At 41.9% G+C, this 21256-nt stretch overlaps 1 protein-coding gene across 1 annotated transcript; it reads right to left on the minus strand.

Moving 5' to 3' along the window:
- Nucleotides 1-2578: 2578 nt before the first annotated feature.
- Nucleotides 2579-20549, minus strand: LOC115775130 (mothers against decapentaplegic homolog 6-like). Its single transcript, XM_030722644.1, has 4 exons — nucleotides 19009-20549; nucleotides 17420-17473; nucleotides 16871-16948; nucleotides 2579-3504 (listed from the first exon to the last, which is right to left on the minus strand). Exons 1-4 carry the CDS (start codon nucleotides 19748-19750, stop codon nucleotides 2864-2866), a joined length of 1515 nt encoding a protein of 504 aa, XP_030578504.1. The 5' UTR covers nucleotides 19751-20549; the 3' UTR covers nucleotides 2579-2863.
- Between the last annotated feature and the right edge of the window lie 707 nt (nucleotides 20550-21256).

Genomic DNA, 21256 nt, shown 5'->3' on the forward strand with positions numbered 1-21256 from the left:
TCGTACAAGCTTGAAAGTCAATATTTGGCGTAACCACCTTTATTCTTCAACACAGCCTGAACTCTCTGAGGCAGCTTTCTTCTCATTTCTTTAAGTAGTCTTCAGGAAAAGTTCTCCAGGCTTCTTGAAGGACATTCAAAGCTCTTCTTTGGATGTTGGCTGCCTTTTGTTCTGTTCTCTGTCAAGATGATCCCACACTGCTTCAATAATGTTGAGGTCTGGGCTCTGGGGAGGTCAATCCATGACTGATAGTGTTCCCTCGTGTGTTTTTCTGTCCAAGTATTATTTTACTACACTGACAGTGTGTTTCGGTCCTTGTCATGCTGAAAAATGAAGCTGTTACCAATCAAAAGCTTTCCAGGTGGTACTTTATGGTGGATAAAAATCTGATGTTGCACTTCTGCATTCAAAATTCCATCAGTTTTGAGAAGATCTCCAAAAACACTGGCTGAAATCCCACTCCAAACCATGACAGAGCCTCCACCATATTTTACAAATGGCTGTAGACTGTAGTACCTGCTCTCCTAACCTCCTCTGTACATAATGACGATCATTATGTACACAACACAACACTTTAAATTTTAAATTATCACTCCATAAGACCTTTTTCCACTGATTTTCAGTTGTTGTGTTATTTGGCATACCTCAGCCTTTTCCCTTTGCATCACCTTGTTGGTGCAAAAATGCTTTTTTATACCTTTTAAACATATTTGGAACTTTTCACAGATTCAAATAAAGAAATTGGAAAAAAATTGTGTTTTTGTGTAGACACACTAGTTCATTCCTTCAGTGTGTTTTTTATGCTTGAATTATTCATAGATCAGTGTTAAGTGGCTTAACAAACAATAAAACACTGATTCTAAAAATTGTCAGTTACAAGGACCGGACTGAAAATGAGTGAAAAAGCAGCCAATGTGAAAAGAAAATCTTTTAAAGACCTTCCGAAAGCTGGAGAACTATTGCTCAAGACCACTCTAAAAAAAAAAGAACAAGAAAGTCTGGCTGACTGTATGTTCGTTCATTTATTGTGGGTTGCGTTGGTGAGCAACCCTGCAGCAAATCACTTAACTTTATACAAAACAAGGTCAGTTTTCTAAAATCGAGGACTTGACTCAACTCTCAGCTCTCTAAATGTTGTCAGTATTGATAATCAACACTGGAATTTGTAAGCCTAATATTCATATGAAATAAATATTTTGAAGAGCTGCATGTCAGGTATGATTAGCTTCAGCTGCTTCATGCTTCTACTCGTGCAGCTTGAAAAACAAACCACACATCCACTTTGCATTTGTCAGATAGCAACAAATCACAGCAATAACTGGAAGAGCTGGTTGAGGTTAGCTGATAACCCATGCATCTTTGAGGCAATGGATTATAATCTATATAGAATATGCCATCTGCAGTCACATGACTGGGGTTCCACACCACTTTAGCTGAAAATAAGACATTTTTATTTATTCATTAACAGTCATTGGAGTGGGTATGTAGGGTAAAAATATCTGTTCTGCTCTGATAAAGACAGAACAAAACAGGCTCAATATCTGCCATGTAAAAATAGTCAACCAATCTTATTTGGTAGTTCCTGAATTTGACAAATTACTATTTTCTTGTGATATGTGAGGTAAAGTTATGTTAGCCAATGTGTTAGCTGGGCTACAAATATATGGTCCCTTTACTGTTCAGCTGACTCTATTATTTTCTTTATTGTGTTTGTGTGTTTACAGTATTAGTATGATCACGTTTTATATTATAATGTATGTTCAGCTTTCCCTGTGAAAATGAGAAACTGTAACTTCAAACGTGGAATGTTTCTCCTATTGTTAGCTAGGCAGTGTGTTAGAATCACTGCCAATTTATGGACAATGCAGACTTGTGAATTTGGGGTCACTTCCCAGAAACTGTAGATATAAAGCTTGTGAAAACTGAAGCCAGTGTGGAAGTCTCTTAAAAGTCCATTCTTTCTAATAGTGAGCCGGGGAGATGTCCTTGGCTGCTTAGAGAAGTCCGATTACATTAAAGTCTATGTGAAAATGACCCATTGGCTCCCTTGCTCTATGACCTCACTAAACACTTTAATGCTAGTTTCAGATATTATCTGTAAATGATGAGCCCTGTTAGTCAGAAAAGATGATAAAACAGGGTTTTCATTAGGTCTGCGCTGCCTTGTAGTTAACAGCTGACACCGTGTGAGCGTGGAGCATCCTCAGTTTGAAGGTCAGACCCACACCTCCTTCATCACATCTGGACTCAAAACGTCAAGATGGTGATGATTACTGCTGGCATGCTGACCTAGAGGCTTTAAAAAAGGACTTCATTAACAAGTGCATGGTGTTACAATGGCTATGTGCATCTTTTAGATATAGTCAATGGCACTGAAGGAAGGGCTGTGCTTGTTGAGTTCAAATACCCAGTCTTTCTCAGGAATGGGTTACTCACCTTCAATGGGTGCTATTAATGACAAGGTTATAAACCTGCATGTGCATACAAGTCAGGCTCAGGTAAAAGCACTCAAGAATGCCACAAACATTCATTTCATACAAAGACTTTATTGACAATGTGTGTGTGGGGCATACTTTTTGATGGAATTGCTAAATCATGAGAATTTTTATACTTATTTGTCAAAATGACAATGAGAATCTGTAATGCATATATAGAAACAAAAGTGCATATTCTTGTTCCTTTTTATTTTGTTCATGTACACATTACACTATACATAAATAATTGCATCGTAAAAATGACTCAAGTATTTACAAGTATAATATATTTTATATAATATATAAATTTTATATTAAATCTAGGTAGATTACAATTGTGATACTGAATCAGGATGCCTCCTGTGAGTCTATGAGTGTGTTTGTGTGTGCTATCTGTGGTTATTTAGTAGCACCTCCAGCCAGCAGGGACAGGAAGTGATGAACTGTCTGGAGTAGCAGGGCCCCCATCCTTTTGCAAAACTGATGCGAACACTGTGTGGGTCCCAGGGCCCCTCCTGACTCTCAGGCTTCACGCTGTGCTCTGCCATCCAGCTAGAGCACTCGTAATCAAAAACCTTGAGGGAGAAGCCCGGCATCACCCTCTTCACGCTTAGCCCTCGAGCACTGGGCGGGTCCAGAGTGGGTGAGTGAACAAACACTGGGTGCTGGCTGCGATTGTACACCCACACTCCGTCCGGCTCACGACTCAGAATGATGCCAAAACCAATTTTACTGCGTATCTGCTGTACACTGCTGCTGCTGCTGCTCCCTCCTCCGCCGTGCCTGTGATGTCCGTGAAGACCTAATAAGCTGTGGCTGCCCGGGTCATCACGGCGGCTGTGGTAGGCGTTGGCTTGGAGTTGGCTAAGACAGAGGCCAGTGCCCTGAGGTAGGTCATAGAAGATGCTGAGTGAAGGCTCGTGGGCTGGATAAAGGCGACCCACGCGTGTGCGCTGCTCCCAGTAAGCAACACTGCACCAGTGAGAGCGATGTCCTCCAGACGTCATGGAGCCGAGGGAGGTACCAGTGTCTGAAGGAAAAAAGAAAAGAGATGGAAGAGGTAATGACGGCAGCTTGTGTTTAACTTTTATATCAGTATGAGATGAGAGACGGTTCTTTTAAAGGCATTTTAATTGCTGAACACAAGTACACAACAGCAGAACAACAAGTGCATACATGTTGAAGTGTGTTCCACACCTCGAACGTCATCACTTGGTCTTCGTATTGCTATCTGTGACATCAGTTCTAACTCATCAGTCAACCGAATAGCAGGAAGGAGCCATCGGCCGATCTACTTCATTCTTTCAGGCACAAATGTGTTTACTCGGTCTCTTAAAAAAAAAAAAAAAAAACCTGTGTCCTATTCTTCTATTTATTGTCAATTTCTGCTAACCTTATATGTTAAAATCAAGTTTTAGGTACAACCATTGCACATCTACTCAAAATATATCAGACTACCACAACTACAGCAGTTTTAACGCTGCCACAGAAAACATGCATTCTTTGGAAGAATAAAATATTCTGCAGCAAGTGGTAGAAGGACCACGTGACAGGGAAATTTATTTTACTGCAGCTTGATGTTCAAAATTTGACCTACGGGGCACGAGATGGGTGACATTTTAAAGGAAAGCTTGTCTAAGTAAGATGTTGTGTTTAAGTACTCCAGAATTTTTATTCACCATGTCTCTGAACTCTATAGGAAGGACCATGATGGTAGAGAGTGTTATTCAAAATTCCCAGGTGCTGCAAAGGGTGTTTTTTATATGATCAAAAGGTCAAGGACTCATGCATGCTGTTATATTGTTTCCAGTTTGTCTTTCATTCAAATTAGCATTATCTAGATGCCCTAAATGCATCTCTTGCATTGCTTCTTCTCATGTGACAATATCTAAATTTAAAAAAAGATAAACGGACATCAGTGCGTTGACCATGATCTCACTCCCCTGATAAATGAATGAAAAACCTTGCCTTATACCCAATGATGACTGGTCCACAGTATATGATTTACATCATATTTATACTCATTCAGCTGCATGGAAGCATGCTCTTCCCTTTAATTTGTCACCCATCTGCAGTATTTTGAAAAAGGGGGTTAAAACTGTCAACACCGATCACCCCACTTCATCCACTGACATCCCCTCACCATCACCCTCTGCAAGCCTCCTTCAGGTCCAGAGTTAGAGGAGGTTTGGAGCAGGGTTTAGAGAGGGGTGTTTGGGGTGGAAAGCATTCAGCTCTCTGTCAACCTAGCGCGAGCCCATGAACCCTTGACCCCCCCAGCCCTCATGCTATCAGCTCACATTAACTCCCACACAGAGTGATGCCATTATTTTGCTCCAGAGACTCTATTGACACAGAGGATTTAAAGACCCGTGTGCCCGTGGCCCCATTCCTTTCATATTCCAGCAAAAACCCCCAACTTCATCCACCAGGGGCCAAAATGGCAGCAGCCCTTCTCCCATTAGAAGGCTGCTTTTTTTTTTTTTTTTTTTTTTTCTAATGTAAAACCAGGACCAAGATCCAGCAAGGTGTGTTGTGTTTGCACCGCAGCCATTTTGATTTCAGGGGTTTTGGAGGAGAAGGGTCGGTACATGTAGGAGGAGATGTGAGTGGTTGTACACAAACACAATCACACACAGCAAATGATGAGACAGGGCCTCACACATGCACACATACACACACAAATTGAGCCTTCTGATCCAAACAGTATGACTGTAACACACACACAGACACAAAATTGCACTTCTCATCTGAGGCCCACGTGTGTCATTAGTGAATTCCAGGCTGGCAACTCCTGCGGACTGCAGCTTTTACAGCTCTTCAATAAGAAAGCAGTCTGCTCGGCTAGCTAGGATCTCTCTCTTTCTCCCACTCTGTCTTTTCCCAGCTCTCTCACACACAAACACAAACGCACACTTTTACAAGCCATGCTCTTCCCTGTAATAAGGCAACACAAACATGTCTGGGGAAACACAGGGAGACTTTTATGAGCTCACGATCAACTTAATTCCCAAAGAAAACTTAAAACAAACTGGAACCTTTATGGTTTTCTTTTAAAGGCACCGCACACTTTAATTTCTATCATATAATGAATGATGCACTAAATAATATGGCTTTAAAGCCTGGCTTTTAAGCTTGCGATACATAGCTGGATGGTATATTGCAGATCTCTTCCTCCTCTCCTTACTTATATTTGATTGCCTTGTCTTAATTCATGTATGCCTTACATACAGCAGTAAATGCACCACATTTACTGCTGTATGTATAAGTGTGCTTATGCAGATTTTATTAAATTTAAGAATGACTGATATTCTGTGAAGTTCAAAACACTAAATCAAATTTTCCACCAGTGTTTGACAGCAAGGCATGTTTAATGTTTCTGGCAGAGTCCTTAGTGTCATCATGCTCAGTCTGGCTATCATCCAACTAATGGTGTAACAAGCTTGTGTGAGAACGATGAAGGAGAGTGCGGGGGGGGGGGGGGGGGTGACTTCTTCAATGGAATTTTTAAAGAGGGGTTGAAACTGGAGGTTATCAGCATGTTTATATTCAAGCAGAGGAAGTCAAAAAGCTCCGTGTGTGTGTGTGTGTGTGTGTGTGTGTGTGTGTGTGTGTGTATCTGTGGGACTTTGTTAGTGTGCATGCATGCCCGCATCTGTACGTGGGCTGGCAGCAATTACAACGTCCTGCAAGCATTTAAGCCAACCTCCATTTAACAGCCCTGTTTACCAATTAGGTAAGTAGCCTTTGTTATTTCATTTCAAAATCGCTGTCTCTTAGTGCCAGTCTCACAGAGACGCCCACTCAACTTTAGGGTTGAACAAAGGCAGAAATATACACAACAACAACCTGCAATTTTAATGTATGGAGCAAAACAAACAAACAAAAAAACGCAGTGGCAATCAAAGTTCAGGGGTCAGACGGTCAGTTTCCTGCCCGCACCTCACAGATTGTTGAACCTGGACTTCAAAGACACCGACACTCATCTTTCCTCTTTCATTTCATGTCCAAGATGGCAGCGCGCACAGACGCAGTGGCTCACGGCTCTTCCTTTCTGTGCTCTTTTTTGTACTTTTTGTATTTCATATTTGTTATACATTGTTTATTTTCTGTATATTTCTTGATTATACTAGATTATAATATTTTTATTTTTATTTTAGAGAGTTTGATTTTCTGTTGCATGGCACTGAACAGGAGTGGGCCTCCAAATCTCATTGTACATCCTGTATAATGACAATAAAGGCATTCTATTCTATTCTATTTCCTCATCTCTCTGTTTTTCCTCCTCACACAATTATGTAGATATTAAAGGAAGAGCTAGATATTTGGGGAATATGATATGAGGCTATTTCAGCAGACAAAACCTTGCATACAAACTTAGCCAGTTATTTTTACACTTCAGGTTTTTCCATATGTTAAGCAAACACACTTGTAATGCTGAGCTAAGCTAACTGGCTATAGCTTCATTTAATTCTCAGCTGCAAAACTTCCTGCTTTTTTCTTTTGCTCCAGTCTGAACAGTGGAGGCTTCCTCCTCCAAACTCTAACCTGCAGAGGAGAGGAGAGTGGAGAGGAATAAAGAGGGGAAGCAGAGGAGAAAGAGTGGGTAGACTGGGTGAAAGAGGGAGTGGGGGAAAGAGAGGGAGAGAGAACCTGCCAAGCATAACCAGCATCCAAGGAAAAAATGAGAGAGAGAGAAAGAGGCTGTGAGAAAGAGAGGGAGGGAGGGAGACCCTCGTCTTTCATCCAGTGCCAAGGATTAGATTCCCCTCCAGTTATTAGACTCTTCCACTGTGCTGAAAGAAGTGGGTGGGTTGGGAAGGGGGATGAAGAGGGAGGGAGAGGGAGTGCTAGGGGGACAGAGGGACGAGAAGGGAGGATTGAATTTAGCTGCTGACCATTGTCGGTCGCCTTTAAGATGCTTTGTTTTGATTCAACTTCCTCACATTTCCTGCCAAAGATCCTAAAAGAGCAGAAATAAAATCAAACAAAGAAAAAAAAAAAAAGAAAGAAAGAGAGAAACACCCCTCCCTGCCTACAAATGGTAGATTCTGTGTTGTTTGAGACAACTATCATTACAGGGAAACTTCAATCCAGCAAGCCACATTTAAGCTGGCGTCTCGACTATCTCTACCATCAGCAGGCTGCCTTATCGCCAGACATGGCCTTTACAGTTGAACACAGCGGGGCTCTGGCTCACAAACACACATTCCTGCACACACACACATACACACACTCCTTCCTTCTACCTTTATTTTCCATTGTGAAGTGAATCTGTGTGATGGAGCGGTGCGTAACCGGCAATGTCTCGTGTTTAATAGCACAAGGAACACAAATCTCACCAGCCGGAGACGTTCGTTGGACCTGCGGGCCAACTGAGCCAAAGGAAAGTTACAGTATGTCCCTGTAAAATTCCTAGGGAGAAGTGCTTGGAGGCAGTTTAGAAAGGAAGAGCGAAAGTAACCAGTTTCCTGCATTTCTGCTGCTACTTCAAAGCACCAAACAATTCAAGCCAAGGAATGTTTCAGGTTTTGCATACATCTTGCATCCTGGACAACTCCACTGTCATATTTATGCCATCACTGCGGTCATAAAAACACTGGAAACCCAGATTCTGGTGATATTTATTTAACACAGTCCTCCAAATTCTCAGGCTGTAAATCCAATAATAAACTTGGTGCTTGTTATTATTTAAGGGATAAAAAAGTTTTTTTTTCAGCAGAAACAGATAGAGGGGTGTTCATGTAGTCGTGTTCAGTGATATAATTTGTGAAAATAAAAGTCCACACTGGAATTGGTTTTGCAAGATGAGCTCATATGTGGTTAATTTTTAGCACTTTATTTTCCGCATGCTCTATGCTGTCCCCCTTATTGGTAAAGACATCAGCCTGTGTTACTCCTATACAGTACATGAAACTCTGCGGGCACCTAAAGAGGCACCAGCGATACACGAGGTAGCGGCTGTAGCTCAGGAGGCATTGTAAAGCTGGCCATCTACTAATCGAAAGGTTGGTGGTTCAATCCTTGGTCCAACCACCTCACCCAAGAGGCCCCCAGTCTGCATGGGCAAGGTACTGAACCCCAAGTTGCTCCAAATGAATTCAATGTTAGCTAGAAAGCACTTAGGTGTAGTGTGAATATGAATGAGGCATGTTGCATAGAGTAGAAAAGCACTATATAAGAACCAGTCCATTTACCATATGCAGGTATCATGACATTATAGACTTTAAGTGACTTAAACCAGGCTTTTTAATACACAATGCATAGCTTTATAAAGACACTGCCACTTTAAGTGCACAAATGACATAAAGGAAGATGATTAATGCCTGAATGGAAGCACAAAACTGCTCAGAGCTGCAGCAGAGCTTGGTAGTTGACAACTCTCCCCTCCCAACACATTCCTGGACAGGCCCTCTTCCTCAACACTTCCTCCCCCCCCCACTCAGCCAGTCACAGGGGTCAAGTTGACAAGTCTCTCATTGAGCCTCACGTGGTCCAACTATATGGCCTTCACTCCTCACAACATAATTACACACATTTATTGGTGTAATAGATCCATTTGTTCCACTATGAATAATGAGTTATGGAATTCCTACAAAAACTTAATTTGGGAGAATTATTGGAATGTGAAATTCCAGTGCAGATGCACACGCAGGAGTACGGACTGAAAATACAATACACAATCACGATGCATAACTCACACAGTCAGGAGGTGACATGAGCACCGCGGAGCCTGCAACGTGCAGCTACAATGCGTGCAAGAGTACATTTCCCATTTCTCGTCATTTGTTCATCAAAATCAAGCGATGAAGTTTAAATGCTGTCAAAGTGGTTTACGAAGGGGGCGGACAGGCAGCTACATGTCCCAAAACGCAGCACTGGCGACAGTTTCTTACATTTCACAGAGTCAGAGCCTGTCGACATCTGCAAAGAATCTTTAGGTTCAGCAGCATGGCAGGATTCCATTAAAAGCCAAATTGCGAGTTGGCAAAAACTCTGAGGGAACAACGGAAAGCCACAGCCAGTCCTGTAATTTAAACCTTATTTTAAATTGTGATTGCCTGACAACATGGACTGAAAAAGAGGGAGCAAGAATACGACTTGAACCAGGAAAGCAAAAAGAGAGCACAAACACTGTGGCGCACCAACAACAGAGGTGGATACTCGCATCATCTGTAAGACCAGGAGTACAAGGAAGGAAAAAAAGAGCTGGGGATAATGAAAGGGAGGGGAAAAGGTTATTGTGAACAATTAAAAACAACCTTTACTTAATAACCAGGATTGCTACAAATGATTAACGTCTTTTGAATATATGAGCTTGGAAGCCTGCTGATTCACTTTGTTTAATTTATAAATGTCTGCAAGCTGCATCTGCATGTTTGGCTGCACTGTGAGGCACATGGTGTTTAAACATATGCACAAAAGGGTATCAAAAACATAGGCAGGGGGACCTCATTTACTCTCCTATACTATAATGCATCTTCACCCAGACGGTGCTTTGTGCGTTGTACGTTGACGTGTCAAAACTAGAGCCTTGGACACCTCAATAAGTGCAGGTTTTACAGTTTTTTGATTAAATATGACCCAGGGCCAGAAGAAATGAAACATTTTACAATTTGGAAAGTACTAACGCTCTTTTTTTTTTCTATAGGGAAATAAAATGAGGGAACCTGGAGGGTTCTGTAAGCGTGACAGACATGTCAGCTATCAGCTGGTCTATGCAAAAATCATTAAATATTTTAACATTTTTATTTTACAGAAACAAATGTTAAATTTCAAAAGAAATACATCTCCATCATTTACATTTACTTAAATATGTACATGTACATGCGCATTCGATAAACTACTGGTTAATCAATATCAGTATATATTTCATTTCACCTCTCCTTTTCCAACATTTTTTTGGAAAATCAGAAATATAACTTTACTCTTATTTATTCTTTTTTGCTTTGTTTTTCTGGATCATAATCAACTCTGCTTTTCTAAGTTATTGTAAATCTGGTCAGTGCTTTGGTTTGGGCAACAAAAGATGAAGTTTATGGGAAGAACATTGACAAATTGTGCAAAATTAAAGGAAACTACAAAACCATGAAATGTTTAATAACTCTGCTGTCCAACTAAGAAAAATACACCATCCAGTATTCAGTAGTTGTCGCACATCTCAGATCTCCCAGATACTCTCTTCAATGCCTGTATTTTCTTAGGGGCAGGGCTGTAATAACAAGGTCAAGAAATCTGGCATTCAGTCCAAAATGTAAAAGAAAGTCACAAACACAAACTGAGCGAGTTGTGTGCTGCATCCTCCGCTGCACGGCCTGCTTGTAGTGAAAAGGAGCTACAGTGGAAAATATTTGAGGAAATGGCAAATGGTTAATGGGCCAGCACTTGATGTTGAATTCCATAGTCTAATGTGTCTCAGTCAGGCATAGGAGCAAGTGTTGTACGCGTGCCAGCAAACAGGCTGGAGGTTCAGGTCACCGGGAGGACCCATTCAGATGGAGACAGACAGATTCTCATTGGACATGGCAGAATGCGGGTGTTTACTTTATGTCTCTGCACTATTTATTAAGCATCTGAAAGTGATGATGACAGATTTTTGCAAATGTATCTAATTGAATCTTCTGCTTCTGTGAGCAAAGGCTTTACTTAAGAGCAGTAGGGCTTGGGTAGGTGATATCCCAAAACCTTCTGAGCTAAACGCACCATAGGAGCGCTGTCAGAACATTTAAAACTGCCTTCTTCCAAACTTTCAAGAATGTCAGCTCCACTCCGTGTTTCTTGAGTATTAACGTCGATATGTTCAAACATGTATCACATGTCACTCCCAAGAGTCAGACCCCCCCCTTTATCCCCCACTTACTCCTTTTACTCAGAGACCCTACTCCCCCTCACCTTCCCAATTTCCCAACATTCCTGGGCCGTGCCACATCAGTCAAAGGGCCAATTCATGGGGTTAATGCTGCAGCGAGTGCAGACAGGGCTTTGAGACAGGATGTTTGGCTGATACCTTGCTCTACTTAAGCAAACAAGCCCCCAAAAAATGATTACTGAGGGCAGAGAGGGACCAGTCCTCTTGTCTTACCTCATTTCATCTAGGCCATACTAATGTCCTCTAAGTATCATTGCTTTACTTGTTTCCACATGTTCAAAAGCCAGAGGCTAGTGATAAGAAGACGAACAAATGTTTGACAAACACAAGAACGTCATACGGTGAAAGATGACAAGGACATCCCAAACTCTTGGCACTGTTCTCCTACACTCTCAGTCCCATAAAATGTAAATTAATGCCATGTACAGCATACTTCATAATGTGGTGAACAACATACGCAGTGCACACTGAAATGCCAGTAAAGCGAGGCTTGAAGCAAAGCTGTTACACTCATTACACACCAGAGAGACAAGACGGCAGCTGAAACACAACTTCCATGCCAAAAATATAAAATTCGTCCGGAGGCTGCATTAATGTGTTTGCATTTTATGATGCATACTGCAAAATACAAGCAGGGATAAACTTTAATGTCGGGCCCTCGTTTTTTATTATGAGAAGCAGATATGGAAAACTTCTCACATGTGCAGGAGCTTCTTGTAGACCTAAGGGTTAACAACAAGTTTGAGTTCACCAAAAATAAAATGGTGACAATTAAGATAATTGTAAAGGATAAGAAGAAGAGAATGGATGGATGGTAATTAAAATTACTGATAAAGGTTATACAAATAACCTGTACAAATGAAATTAATGACTTCTTTTAGTTATGTGGTGTGATGACAGTTGACCACTTATGAATAAGTTAATTCTGTGATTCTGCATGACTTTAATTTGTAGCACAACACACATAAATGCAGCTCTGAACTTTTTCTAGATGTTATATTTGCAGAATGCAAATGGCCTATGCACCAGCATTTGACATTAAACAGTCTTTCAACTAAGTACAAAGTCTGCATGACTGCGCCAATCTAAGAATAGCACAGGTAAGAGCAGCAGCGCCCTCACCTTAACCAATAAGGTTAAAGAGTATTCATAGTAGTTATTGGATGCACTGCAGGAAAAATTGTAATTTAACAAAAATTTTCCTAAATTTTCCAGAGTTTTCCTGTTATTTTTAAATATGTGAAATATCAATAAAATTACAAGAAACAGACAGTGAGAGATATAATCTCCCCAGTGTGTCCTGGGTCTGTCCTGGGAGCTCCTGGTAGGACATGCCAGGAACACCTCACCCAACAGGCACCAGGGAGGCATCAAAACAGTTTACAGCCCAACCATCCTGAGCACGCTCAATCTCTTCTGATCTCGGAAGCTAAGCAGCATCGGATCTGGTTAGTATGTGATGACATTAAGGGTGGCTATATCTCAGGAGATCGAAAATGTCACCTACTAATCCAAAGTTTAATCCGTACCTGCTCCAGTCTACCAGATTAATTACTTTTTTTTAACACAAAACAGAAATTTTTCTTATTCTTCCGGTATTTTTATAGTGCCCCATCTGCTATATTTCCATTTTTTTATTAAACAGAAAATTTCAGTTTTTTAATGGTAATTTTTTTAGCAGCTGCTAGAATATTTTTTTTTTTACAGATTTTTTTAAACAGTGTGGCTGACGGTGAATTATTTCCCTTATGTGTGAAAACAGCTATACAGTCAGCACAGTAACAGTTACAGTATTGGCCCGATATTGTGACGTGTTACATCGCTAGTTTTAGCATGATGGCTAGAAACTGTGTTCGTGTGATCTGATTCCTGTTTGAATGGGAATGTCACTTTTGTTTTTGTCCAGTAAGTGGCACATCCTGACTGATGAGAGTCATCAGAGAAGCTGCAATCAGCACTTCATTTATTGCCTTTCCCCGTGTTTAAAAAGCAGGTTTGCAAGTTGTTATTCCATGAATGGAATTCTGTAACCAGTGTTGGCATTAATAGAGTTACACAATTAAATTACAACATAAATTTAACTGCAATCAGGTGCAGTTACTGTGGGGGGAAAACATGTAATTAAATTAGAGTTTACAAAGGGTTTACATATTGTGCAGGAATATCATTTTTCCTAAATAAATCCAAACAACAAGTCAGCAGATCTGTTGGGGAAAAATCTGCAAGAAGCCATCTCTATTTCTAGACATACTACATTAATTTGGGAACGTACATTTGGATTGTTTTCTTCCAAATATATTTATTGTTTGACAGTTTTGCAATAAGAGTTTTACAAGAAAAATTCTGAAATCTACCAGAACTTCTAAACAAACCACAAACAGAACTCATCAATGCAGTTTCTCACATATAAGAGCAAAAACTACAACAGTAATGCACAACCAGCAATCCCTGCAGCAAGATAGTAGATATACCAAATTTCAAGTAATTCAAATAATTCATTTAAGTTTTGATTGTTGCTTTTGACTGACCACTCATCTGCCTGTAAAACCATGCCTCTGTCCAGCCAGCTATACCAAAGCAAGTGGCCATGTCATCAGAGACTTTTAGTGCTGGAAATCAGACTTTTTTTTCACTGAAATCAGTAAAGGCTCTAATATTTCCGTGCAGATGCTGTCAGCATTGAATTCATTGAATATTAGGGTAAGGCCTAATATTAGAGGACTCACTGCATTTTTTTCTTCATCTAAGTTTGACCCATTGGCTGCAGTAAGTGGAAGGTCACCGTAATCATTAGGCCAATCAGTCTTAGGACCAAATTTCATTAACGTTTCCAAACTGCCAGCAATCCAAATACAGCCACAACATTGTGTGTGCGTGAAAAAGGCAAATTTCATTCCAAGTTCCAAGAGAAAAATGTGAGAACAATTAGAGAAAACGCAACAGACGCTTCCAAATAGAGATCACAGCAGTCCTGTTCAGTTATACATCGACTATAATGGTATAAACCCCCGCCTCCCCCAATACACACACACACACACACACACACACACACACACACACACACACACACACACACACACACACACACACACACACCACCACCACCACCTCCACAAACTGCATGATTGGTGAATGTGTGTGTGTTTGCCCTGAGTACTTACATAGAACCCCTATGTGAGTACTTTGAGACGATCTTATCACTGAGTCAGAGAGAAATTCCTCTCTGTCTCTCTCTCCTTGTCACACACACACACACACACACCCACACCCACCCACACACACACACACACAGAGCTGAACAGCACATTTTGTTGGAGTCACAAGGGGACGATCCCAGTAGATATAAGACTACTAAACCTCCAGCAGAAACGTTCTTTTTCAAAGCAGAGCTGTTTGCTGTGGTTTAAAGGGAACGTTAACTGATTGAATGATAAAAGAGCCCAGGGCAAAGGTATGTATGGCCACACCCTGCTGTTGCTTTTTTTTTTAAGCGGTGAGTACACAGCTGGTTTTTAAAGGAATGAAAAAAAGATGCTAAAATCCCAAAGCACATGTCCAATGCTTGTATTTGTCCTAAAGAAAACATTGCAAGCTTTAGATGATTTGCCAGAGGATTACCTGCACACACAAAAAAGGTTCATTTACACTCTTGAAAGATCTTCCCAACATCAAGGCTTTTTGAGAGCGACGCTCATTTTGTTACATGTTGAAGTAGGTTTCACGTTTAGCTCATTTCCTGTTATTCAACCAGCTGTAGCTCAAAACAGGAGTCTTCTAACCTGTCAGAGTTAACAACAAAGGCTACATGCAGATTTCTTGGCTGCCTCTGTTTACCCAAGTCTCACTCCTACTCATGCTCTTGGCCTCCGCTCTGGTTCTCGGCTCCAGAGTTCTGGGGTGGGGGGCAGGGGATCACAGACCACACACACACACACACACACACACACACGCACACACACACGCACGCACACAAACAGACTCAACTACACACTCGACACAGCACATGTTGTAAGAAAGCTGATATACTTCCATTCATATCAACAGGCAAACAATAGGTGGTTCTCCTTGCTCATTTCTCAGTCTAAAACTTGATGTTTGATTGACTTCTGACCATCAGTTTGGATAATCTGGGACATAGTCTACAGTCACAAGAATACTTTGCACTACTTCACAAATCAGGCAAAGTGTTTGACCTCAAAAGTGTGCAAAGACTTAGTATTTCAATTATAATTGTGGGTAATGTTTCTCAAGCCTCCGGTTGTCACAAAACTGTCCAAACATGATATCATACAGTCATTATGGTAGTCAATTTAAATCTTACAAATGTTGGGTATTTTATGGGCTGATCTGTAGGCTGAATGCAACAGGGACAGTTTATGAAATAAATTAAAGATGAAAATGAATTGCAATTAAAGCTTCTTCTTCTTCATATTTCTGGTCTGAGAGTGTTGACGTGTGCACTGGGAGGACTCCCGACCTCAGTATTTCTAAAAAGCTGGCTAAGGCTCTGCCCTTGGAAAACACGCACAACAGCTCAATAAATTACTTCTACTTTAAACATCAACTTTAACTAAAGGTCTCCAATTTATTTCTGGGCGCAACAAACCACCCAAAAAAGTCTGACTGACTCCTCAGGAAGGTCAACGATGCCATGGCTACACTAGGCAGACTTCATAGGTGTCCATTCACCTTTCAACACCGTCCACATGTGAGCTCAGTGAGGCTTGATAGAGTAGGTTTGTGGGTTTCTTCTAACGCTACAAGGACCTCTCCACCCGACCCCAGCACGTAAACAAATAAAGCTCCAGTTTCATCATCTAGAGGGGGCTGTTTCCTGTCCAAAGCAGCCCTAAGCCCCTTCTCCCCCCTTACCACACACGCACACACACACACGCACGCACACACACACACAAAGCTTTACATCGCTGCCTCATCAGAGCCTTTTGGCTCCCCCGCCCCCAAAGTGCCAGCCTCTTTCCACTGCTCAATTGCAGAGAGGAATGAAGGGATTTGAGGGAAGAAAGAGGGAAAGAGGGGGATGGGTGGTTAGAGAGGCAAAAGGGGATTGAGAGCATGCACGGGGATCTTATTGCAGCTTCGTCGCAGTGAAATATTTTGCCGTGCAGAAAGCATAGACGGGGAAAGAGAGACAGAAAGGCTACACTGCTGTGGCATCTAGATAGCGAGACCCCAGACCCCCACCGAGCCCTCCATGCCTCTCTGACAATAGTAGCTTTATGCAGTGGAGTTTGCGGTTGTCTCAGCAGCCTTTGAAAATAGGGGAAAAGCACAACATAATACAACTAGTAAATATAATTTTCCCTTTTATGTAAACATTCAGACAGGATGCTTTTCTGATGTGTTTGCAGCAGTGAGCGTGCACGCCTGTCCCAAAAACTTTTTTCCGTTTGTGCTTCCAGACTTAATTGTGGGAACTTTTCCTTCCACAGAATCCGCTTTCATTGTCATGCACTGCAGGAAAAAAAAAAAAAAAAAACAGCCAGCAGTTATTATGCAAGTTACTCACCTGTGTAGTCTCTTGGCATATTGAGAGGTGGACTGGAGAAGAGGGGTGGCGCAGTTTCAGTGTAAGACAGAGATGAGTCTGGCAAATGTAAGAAAAAGCACAAGCATACAGCAGGAGTGTGAGATCCAGGTTCTTGAAGCCTTGAAGTCACTTATCAACAAATATAACAATTCTCTCCTTTCAAAAACTCATTCTTAGCTGATTTTTAGGCTGTTGATAGGACATAAAAAAGGTTTACTTACTGGACACCTTAGATTTTTTTGAAAATCCATATAACAGTGAATAATTAACTGGTTAATCTAAAGATGTAATTGGCAGATTAATAAATATAGTCCTGTGTAAAATACAGGGCTGGTTTATGATGGCACACCGCCTCCATATCAAAAACTCTAGATGTCATCATAAGGCGAGAAGGGCCCGACAGTGTCTCTTTCAGCACAAGCAGCTTTTCAACTAAAATCTGTATTTCCAGATGGAAAATATGATAGCGATGGCAGGCTCAGTGTCATTCACTGGTTTGTTATGTGGTGGCCATTTTTCCATACTCACCCAGTGGCTTGTGTTCATCTGAATGGGACAGAGAGTATGGAGGAGGAGGCGATTCTGTAAGGACAGCAAAAAATGAGGTGAAATTAAAGGCTGCATGGTTTGAAGACTCCAGATAAAAATACTACACGGTATGCGTGGTTAGTTCATCACTGTTTTATTAATCATATGGTAAACATGCACCAAGTACACAGTTTTATGAGACGCACAATCGTGTGAGTTGTCAAGAATGTAAAACCCTTAACTTCTGTCTCACAGTGTTGGTGCTCACTTCAGGTTTTGCTATAATCAAAATTAAATTGCATTTTACTAAAAAACTAGACCCCATACTCACATATTTTCGCCTCAGGGAAGTCTTTAAAGTTACCTGCTGTTACAGCAAATGCATAACCTGAATGCAACAATTGCAGCAAATGCAACAGTGCAATTAAATTATGTTTCACCTTTTGTTATTTTCACAATAAAATGTTTATTTATGTAATTTAGGTTGGCATCAGCATACCATCTACCCTTACATCAAAGGAATAGCTTACAGTGTGAGTAATATTTGCAGAGCTCATATCTAGCATTAATTTTGAGCTCTTTAAATATGCTTAATCAACAAGTCACATCCATCAGACCCTGTATTTCACCCCAAACAGCGTATGTCTTTCTTTTTCTGTTGCATTCTGTCACAAACTCTCAGGATGACTTCTGTGTTAAAGCAGCTCAAAAAGTTGAGCAACTCTGCTTGCGCTGCTGCGGTAGTTCCTTCAGTCCAAAGTGGACATAGGTTTGTGGCTGCGGCCCCTTTAAGAGCAGAGCCAGTAATTGCCGGAGTCCTCAGTCAGTCAGATACCCAGCGAGTCAGTCTGGCGCCAGCACTATGCAAACTGTATATTATCGGCACTCCTTAACCTAAATAACAAGAGGAGGACCTCCTTGTCAGAGAAAAAAGAGCCTAAGTGCAATTTGAGAGCGACCTCCATTTGGGTGATGTGGGAAGCGGCAGAGTTTTGCGAAAACTGAAATAAGTGTGTAACGTGATTGGAATGTGGAGAGGGACCAAAGTAATGGTTGACCAAAGTAAAAACTGAGTTATGAAAAGATCATAAACCTGTAAGAGAGACGATAAAACACAAGAGGAAAGACAGGCTTGCACTGTCAGCTTGAATATAAGCGTAGCCAGTTAGACGCCTGCAAATGTAAGATGATTTCATCTGAAATAATTGGAGGAAAATAAATGCTTGACACTTTAACAATACTGACATTCTTCTTCAGCTTTAGGCCTCAGGCAGGCAATACATATTTATTGGAAACTCCCTTTACTATTATCTATTTGTTATGCTGTAGTTATATGGGCCATTAATCCTTATGTTGCATAAAGTGTAATTAAATTAATTAAACACTTTTATGAGATTAACTTTCTGCAAGGTCTTTCCCAGTGGCGCTCATGAAGATGTGTGTGGGGGCTTCAGACAGCTGAATATTGTGGTAGGTGTTAGGTGTAACTCGTTAGGTTTGATTATTTATAATGGCCTTTTCTAAGGGGTGATGTTTGATTAATGTACTCTGATTTCACCATCTCGCTCCTCCGATGTCAGTGTGCTTACCTGGCCCACATATGCGGCTGTAGTGATGAGGGTTGCAGCACACCTTTGCGCTGTCCACTGCGCTGAAGCTCTGGCAGTGGCACAGCGCTTTGAGTCGCGCTGAGAGCGGCAGGTCGCTCCAGCGGAATAGCTTACAAAGGAGATACTGTGGAGAAATGTGATGAGCACCGAGCCGCAGCTCAGTGTTCGGCACCAAGACGCACTCGCCGGGTATCCCTCCCTTGGTTTCTACAGCCTTGACCAAGGCGTCCAGAGATCTCTCCTTGAGTCTTTTCAGAAAAGCATGAGCGGCGCTCGCAAGTTCCTCCTCCAGAACCCCACGCCTCGGTACGCACTGACAAGGGCCAGCTCCGTCTTTTCTCGTGGCCCAGTAAGTGCTCCGAGGTCTGAAATCCCATTCACCAAATAAACAACACGTCACCGTCCTACTGTCGCCTTCCTGTCCTCGCCGAGAGCCTCTGTGCTCCGGGACGCACATGGCACCGCGGTCATCGTCAGGCTGCTCCTCGTCCTCTCTCTCCGCGCCTTCCGTCAGGTCTCCAGCCTCCCCCGTGAGTCCCGGACCTAGGTCAGTGTGTGTCATCGACCGCTGCTCGTGTCTGCGGAGCTTTCTTGAGTGTCTGCCCCACTCACCGCTCCATTCTCCTTCACCTCGTCTGCTTCCATCCCGCCCGTCGCTCTCGGTGACCACACGGCTTCTCCAGAGTCGCCGTACAAGACCTGGGCGTTTCGACTTGAACATACGACAACCTAGACAGTTTCGGATGAGTCCTGTCGGTCCCGTCCGATTCTCGGGAGATGCCACATCGATTTACACTCGACGCACAAGACCGGGAGTTTGTGCACGGCGCGCACAGCGTGCGCAGCCGGTGGTCACCGTCTCCAGGCTTCCTCGCAGCATTAGAAGGTAATATTCAATCATGCATTGCGTTAAACATCACTAGACATCTGAAGAGGGAGAAGGCTACATGCAGTCACTGCTCAGTGACCTGCTGTCGCCAACTCAATTAAGCCACAACTTTTGCCAGCCCTCTCGCAAAGCCTTTAACTCCCCAACACTCTGAAGGTCCCACACAAAATTCACAAATCATAGTCAGACCGCCCAAGGGCCAGTATCAGTTTACATGAACAGAAAGACCATCACAATCATAAACTCAGAAGTTTTCCAGTTTCTCTTAGAGCCTCTCCAACTCCTTCTACGTCCTGCTTTCACCTCCAAATAAATCCGTACAAAACTGAAATCCCTGCTGCTTCTGTCGCTGTGCGGGATGCAGGAACTCCGCGTCAGTGTCCCGGGATAAAGCAGAGATGATCGGCGACTCCTGTGCCAAACTCCAGTACCGATTCCGTGCTGAGAAGTTGTTTTAAAGAGAGCTGGAATTACTCCACTCTCCACTCCCCTGCAAGTCCCATCCGGACGCACACACAAGTACACACACAAACACACGCGTTCACACGTGCACACACGCTGCTACAAACACACACGCACACGCAGTTAAGTCAAGTCGGACGGAATAAAACGTGGATTATTCGACGGTAACTTTTCAAAATAAAATCCACAACGGTTACTGTCTCCTGCAGATGTCAAAAACGAGATATGCTTGTTGTGACCCGAAAACGTATATCCAGACAGAAGGCTACAAAGCACAAATATGATGATGTTTAATAAATTCCACTGCTACGAATGAGGTTTAAAAAGTGTGAGGTAAGACTATTATAGAAACACACTTTCCTGTAACCCCCCCCCCCCCCCCCAAAAAAAGATCGATGTATTTTTGTTAATTGTTTGGGGAAATTTCTTTATTTTTTCAATAAGCTTGTTTACAGCCGAAGAAAGTCATCATTGATTTAATTCATGAAACTTTTTATTACGTGTTTTTGATTGTTTGCTCTTGTGTGGACAAATAGAAATTTCAGCTTATCAGTTCGGCTGACTTGCTCTAACTGACTGGGTTTATTTTATTTTATTATTATTCTTTTAAATCTGCAAACAACTTTTGTGTCTGTAATAAATCAGTTCAATTACCTCACTGTCACTGGAAGCACTTGAAAATAAGAAAGAGGTAAAAGGAGATTTTTCCGAAACTAAACCTTAATCATAATACTTTTATTTTGAAACCGAAACCACAGAGCCCCCCCTTCTACCTCTCTCTCTCTCTCTCTCTCTCTCTCTCTCTCTCTCTCTCTCTCTCGGGGCCCCAGAGGAAAGCTCTGGAGCCATTGGTTGATTCCCGCCATCATGTGCCAG

The sequence above is a fragment of the Archocentrus centrarchus genome, chromosome 3 (assembly GCF_007364275.1).
Source record: "Archocentrus centrarchus isolate MPI-CPG fArcCen1 chromosome 3, fArcCen1, whole genome shotgun sequence".
NCBI lineage: Eukaryota > Metazoa > Chordata > Actinopteri > Cichliformes > Cichlidae > Archocentrus > Archocentrus centrarchus.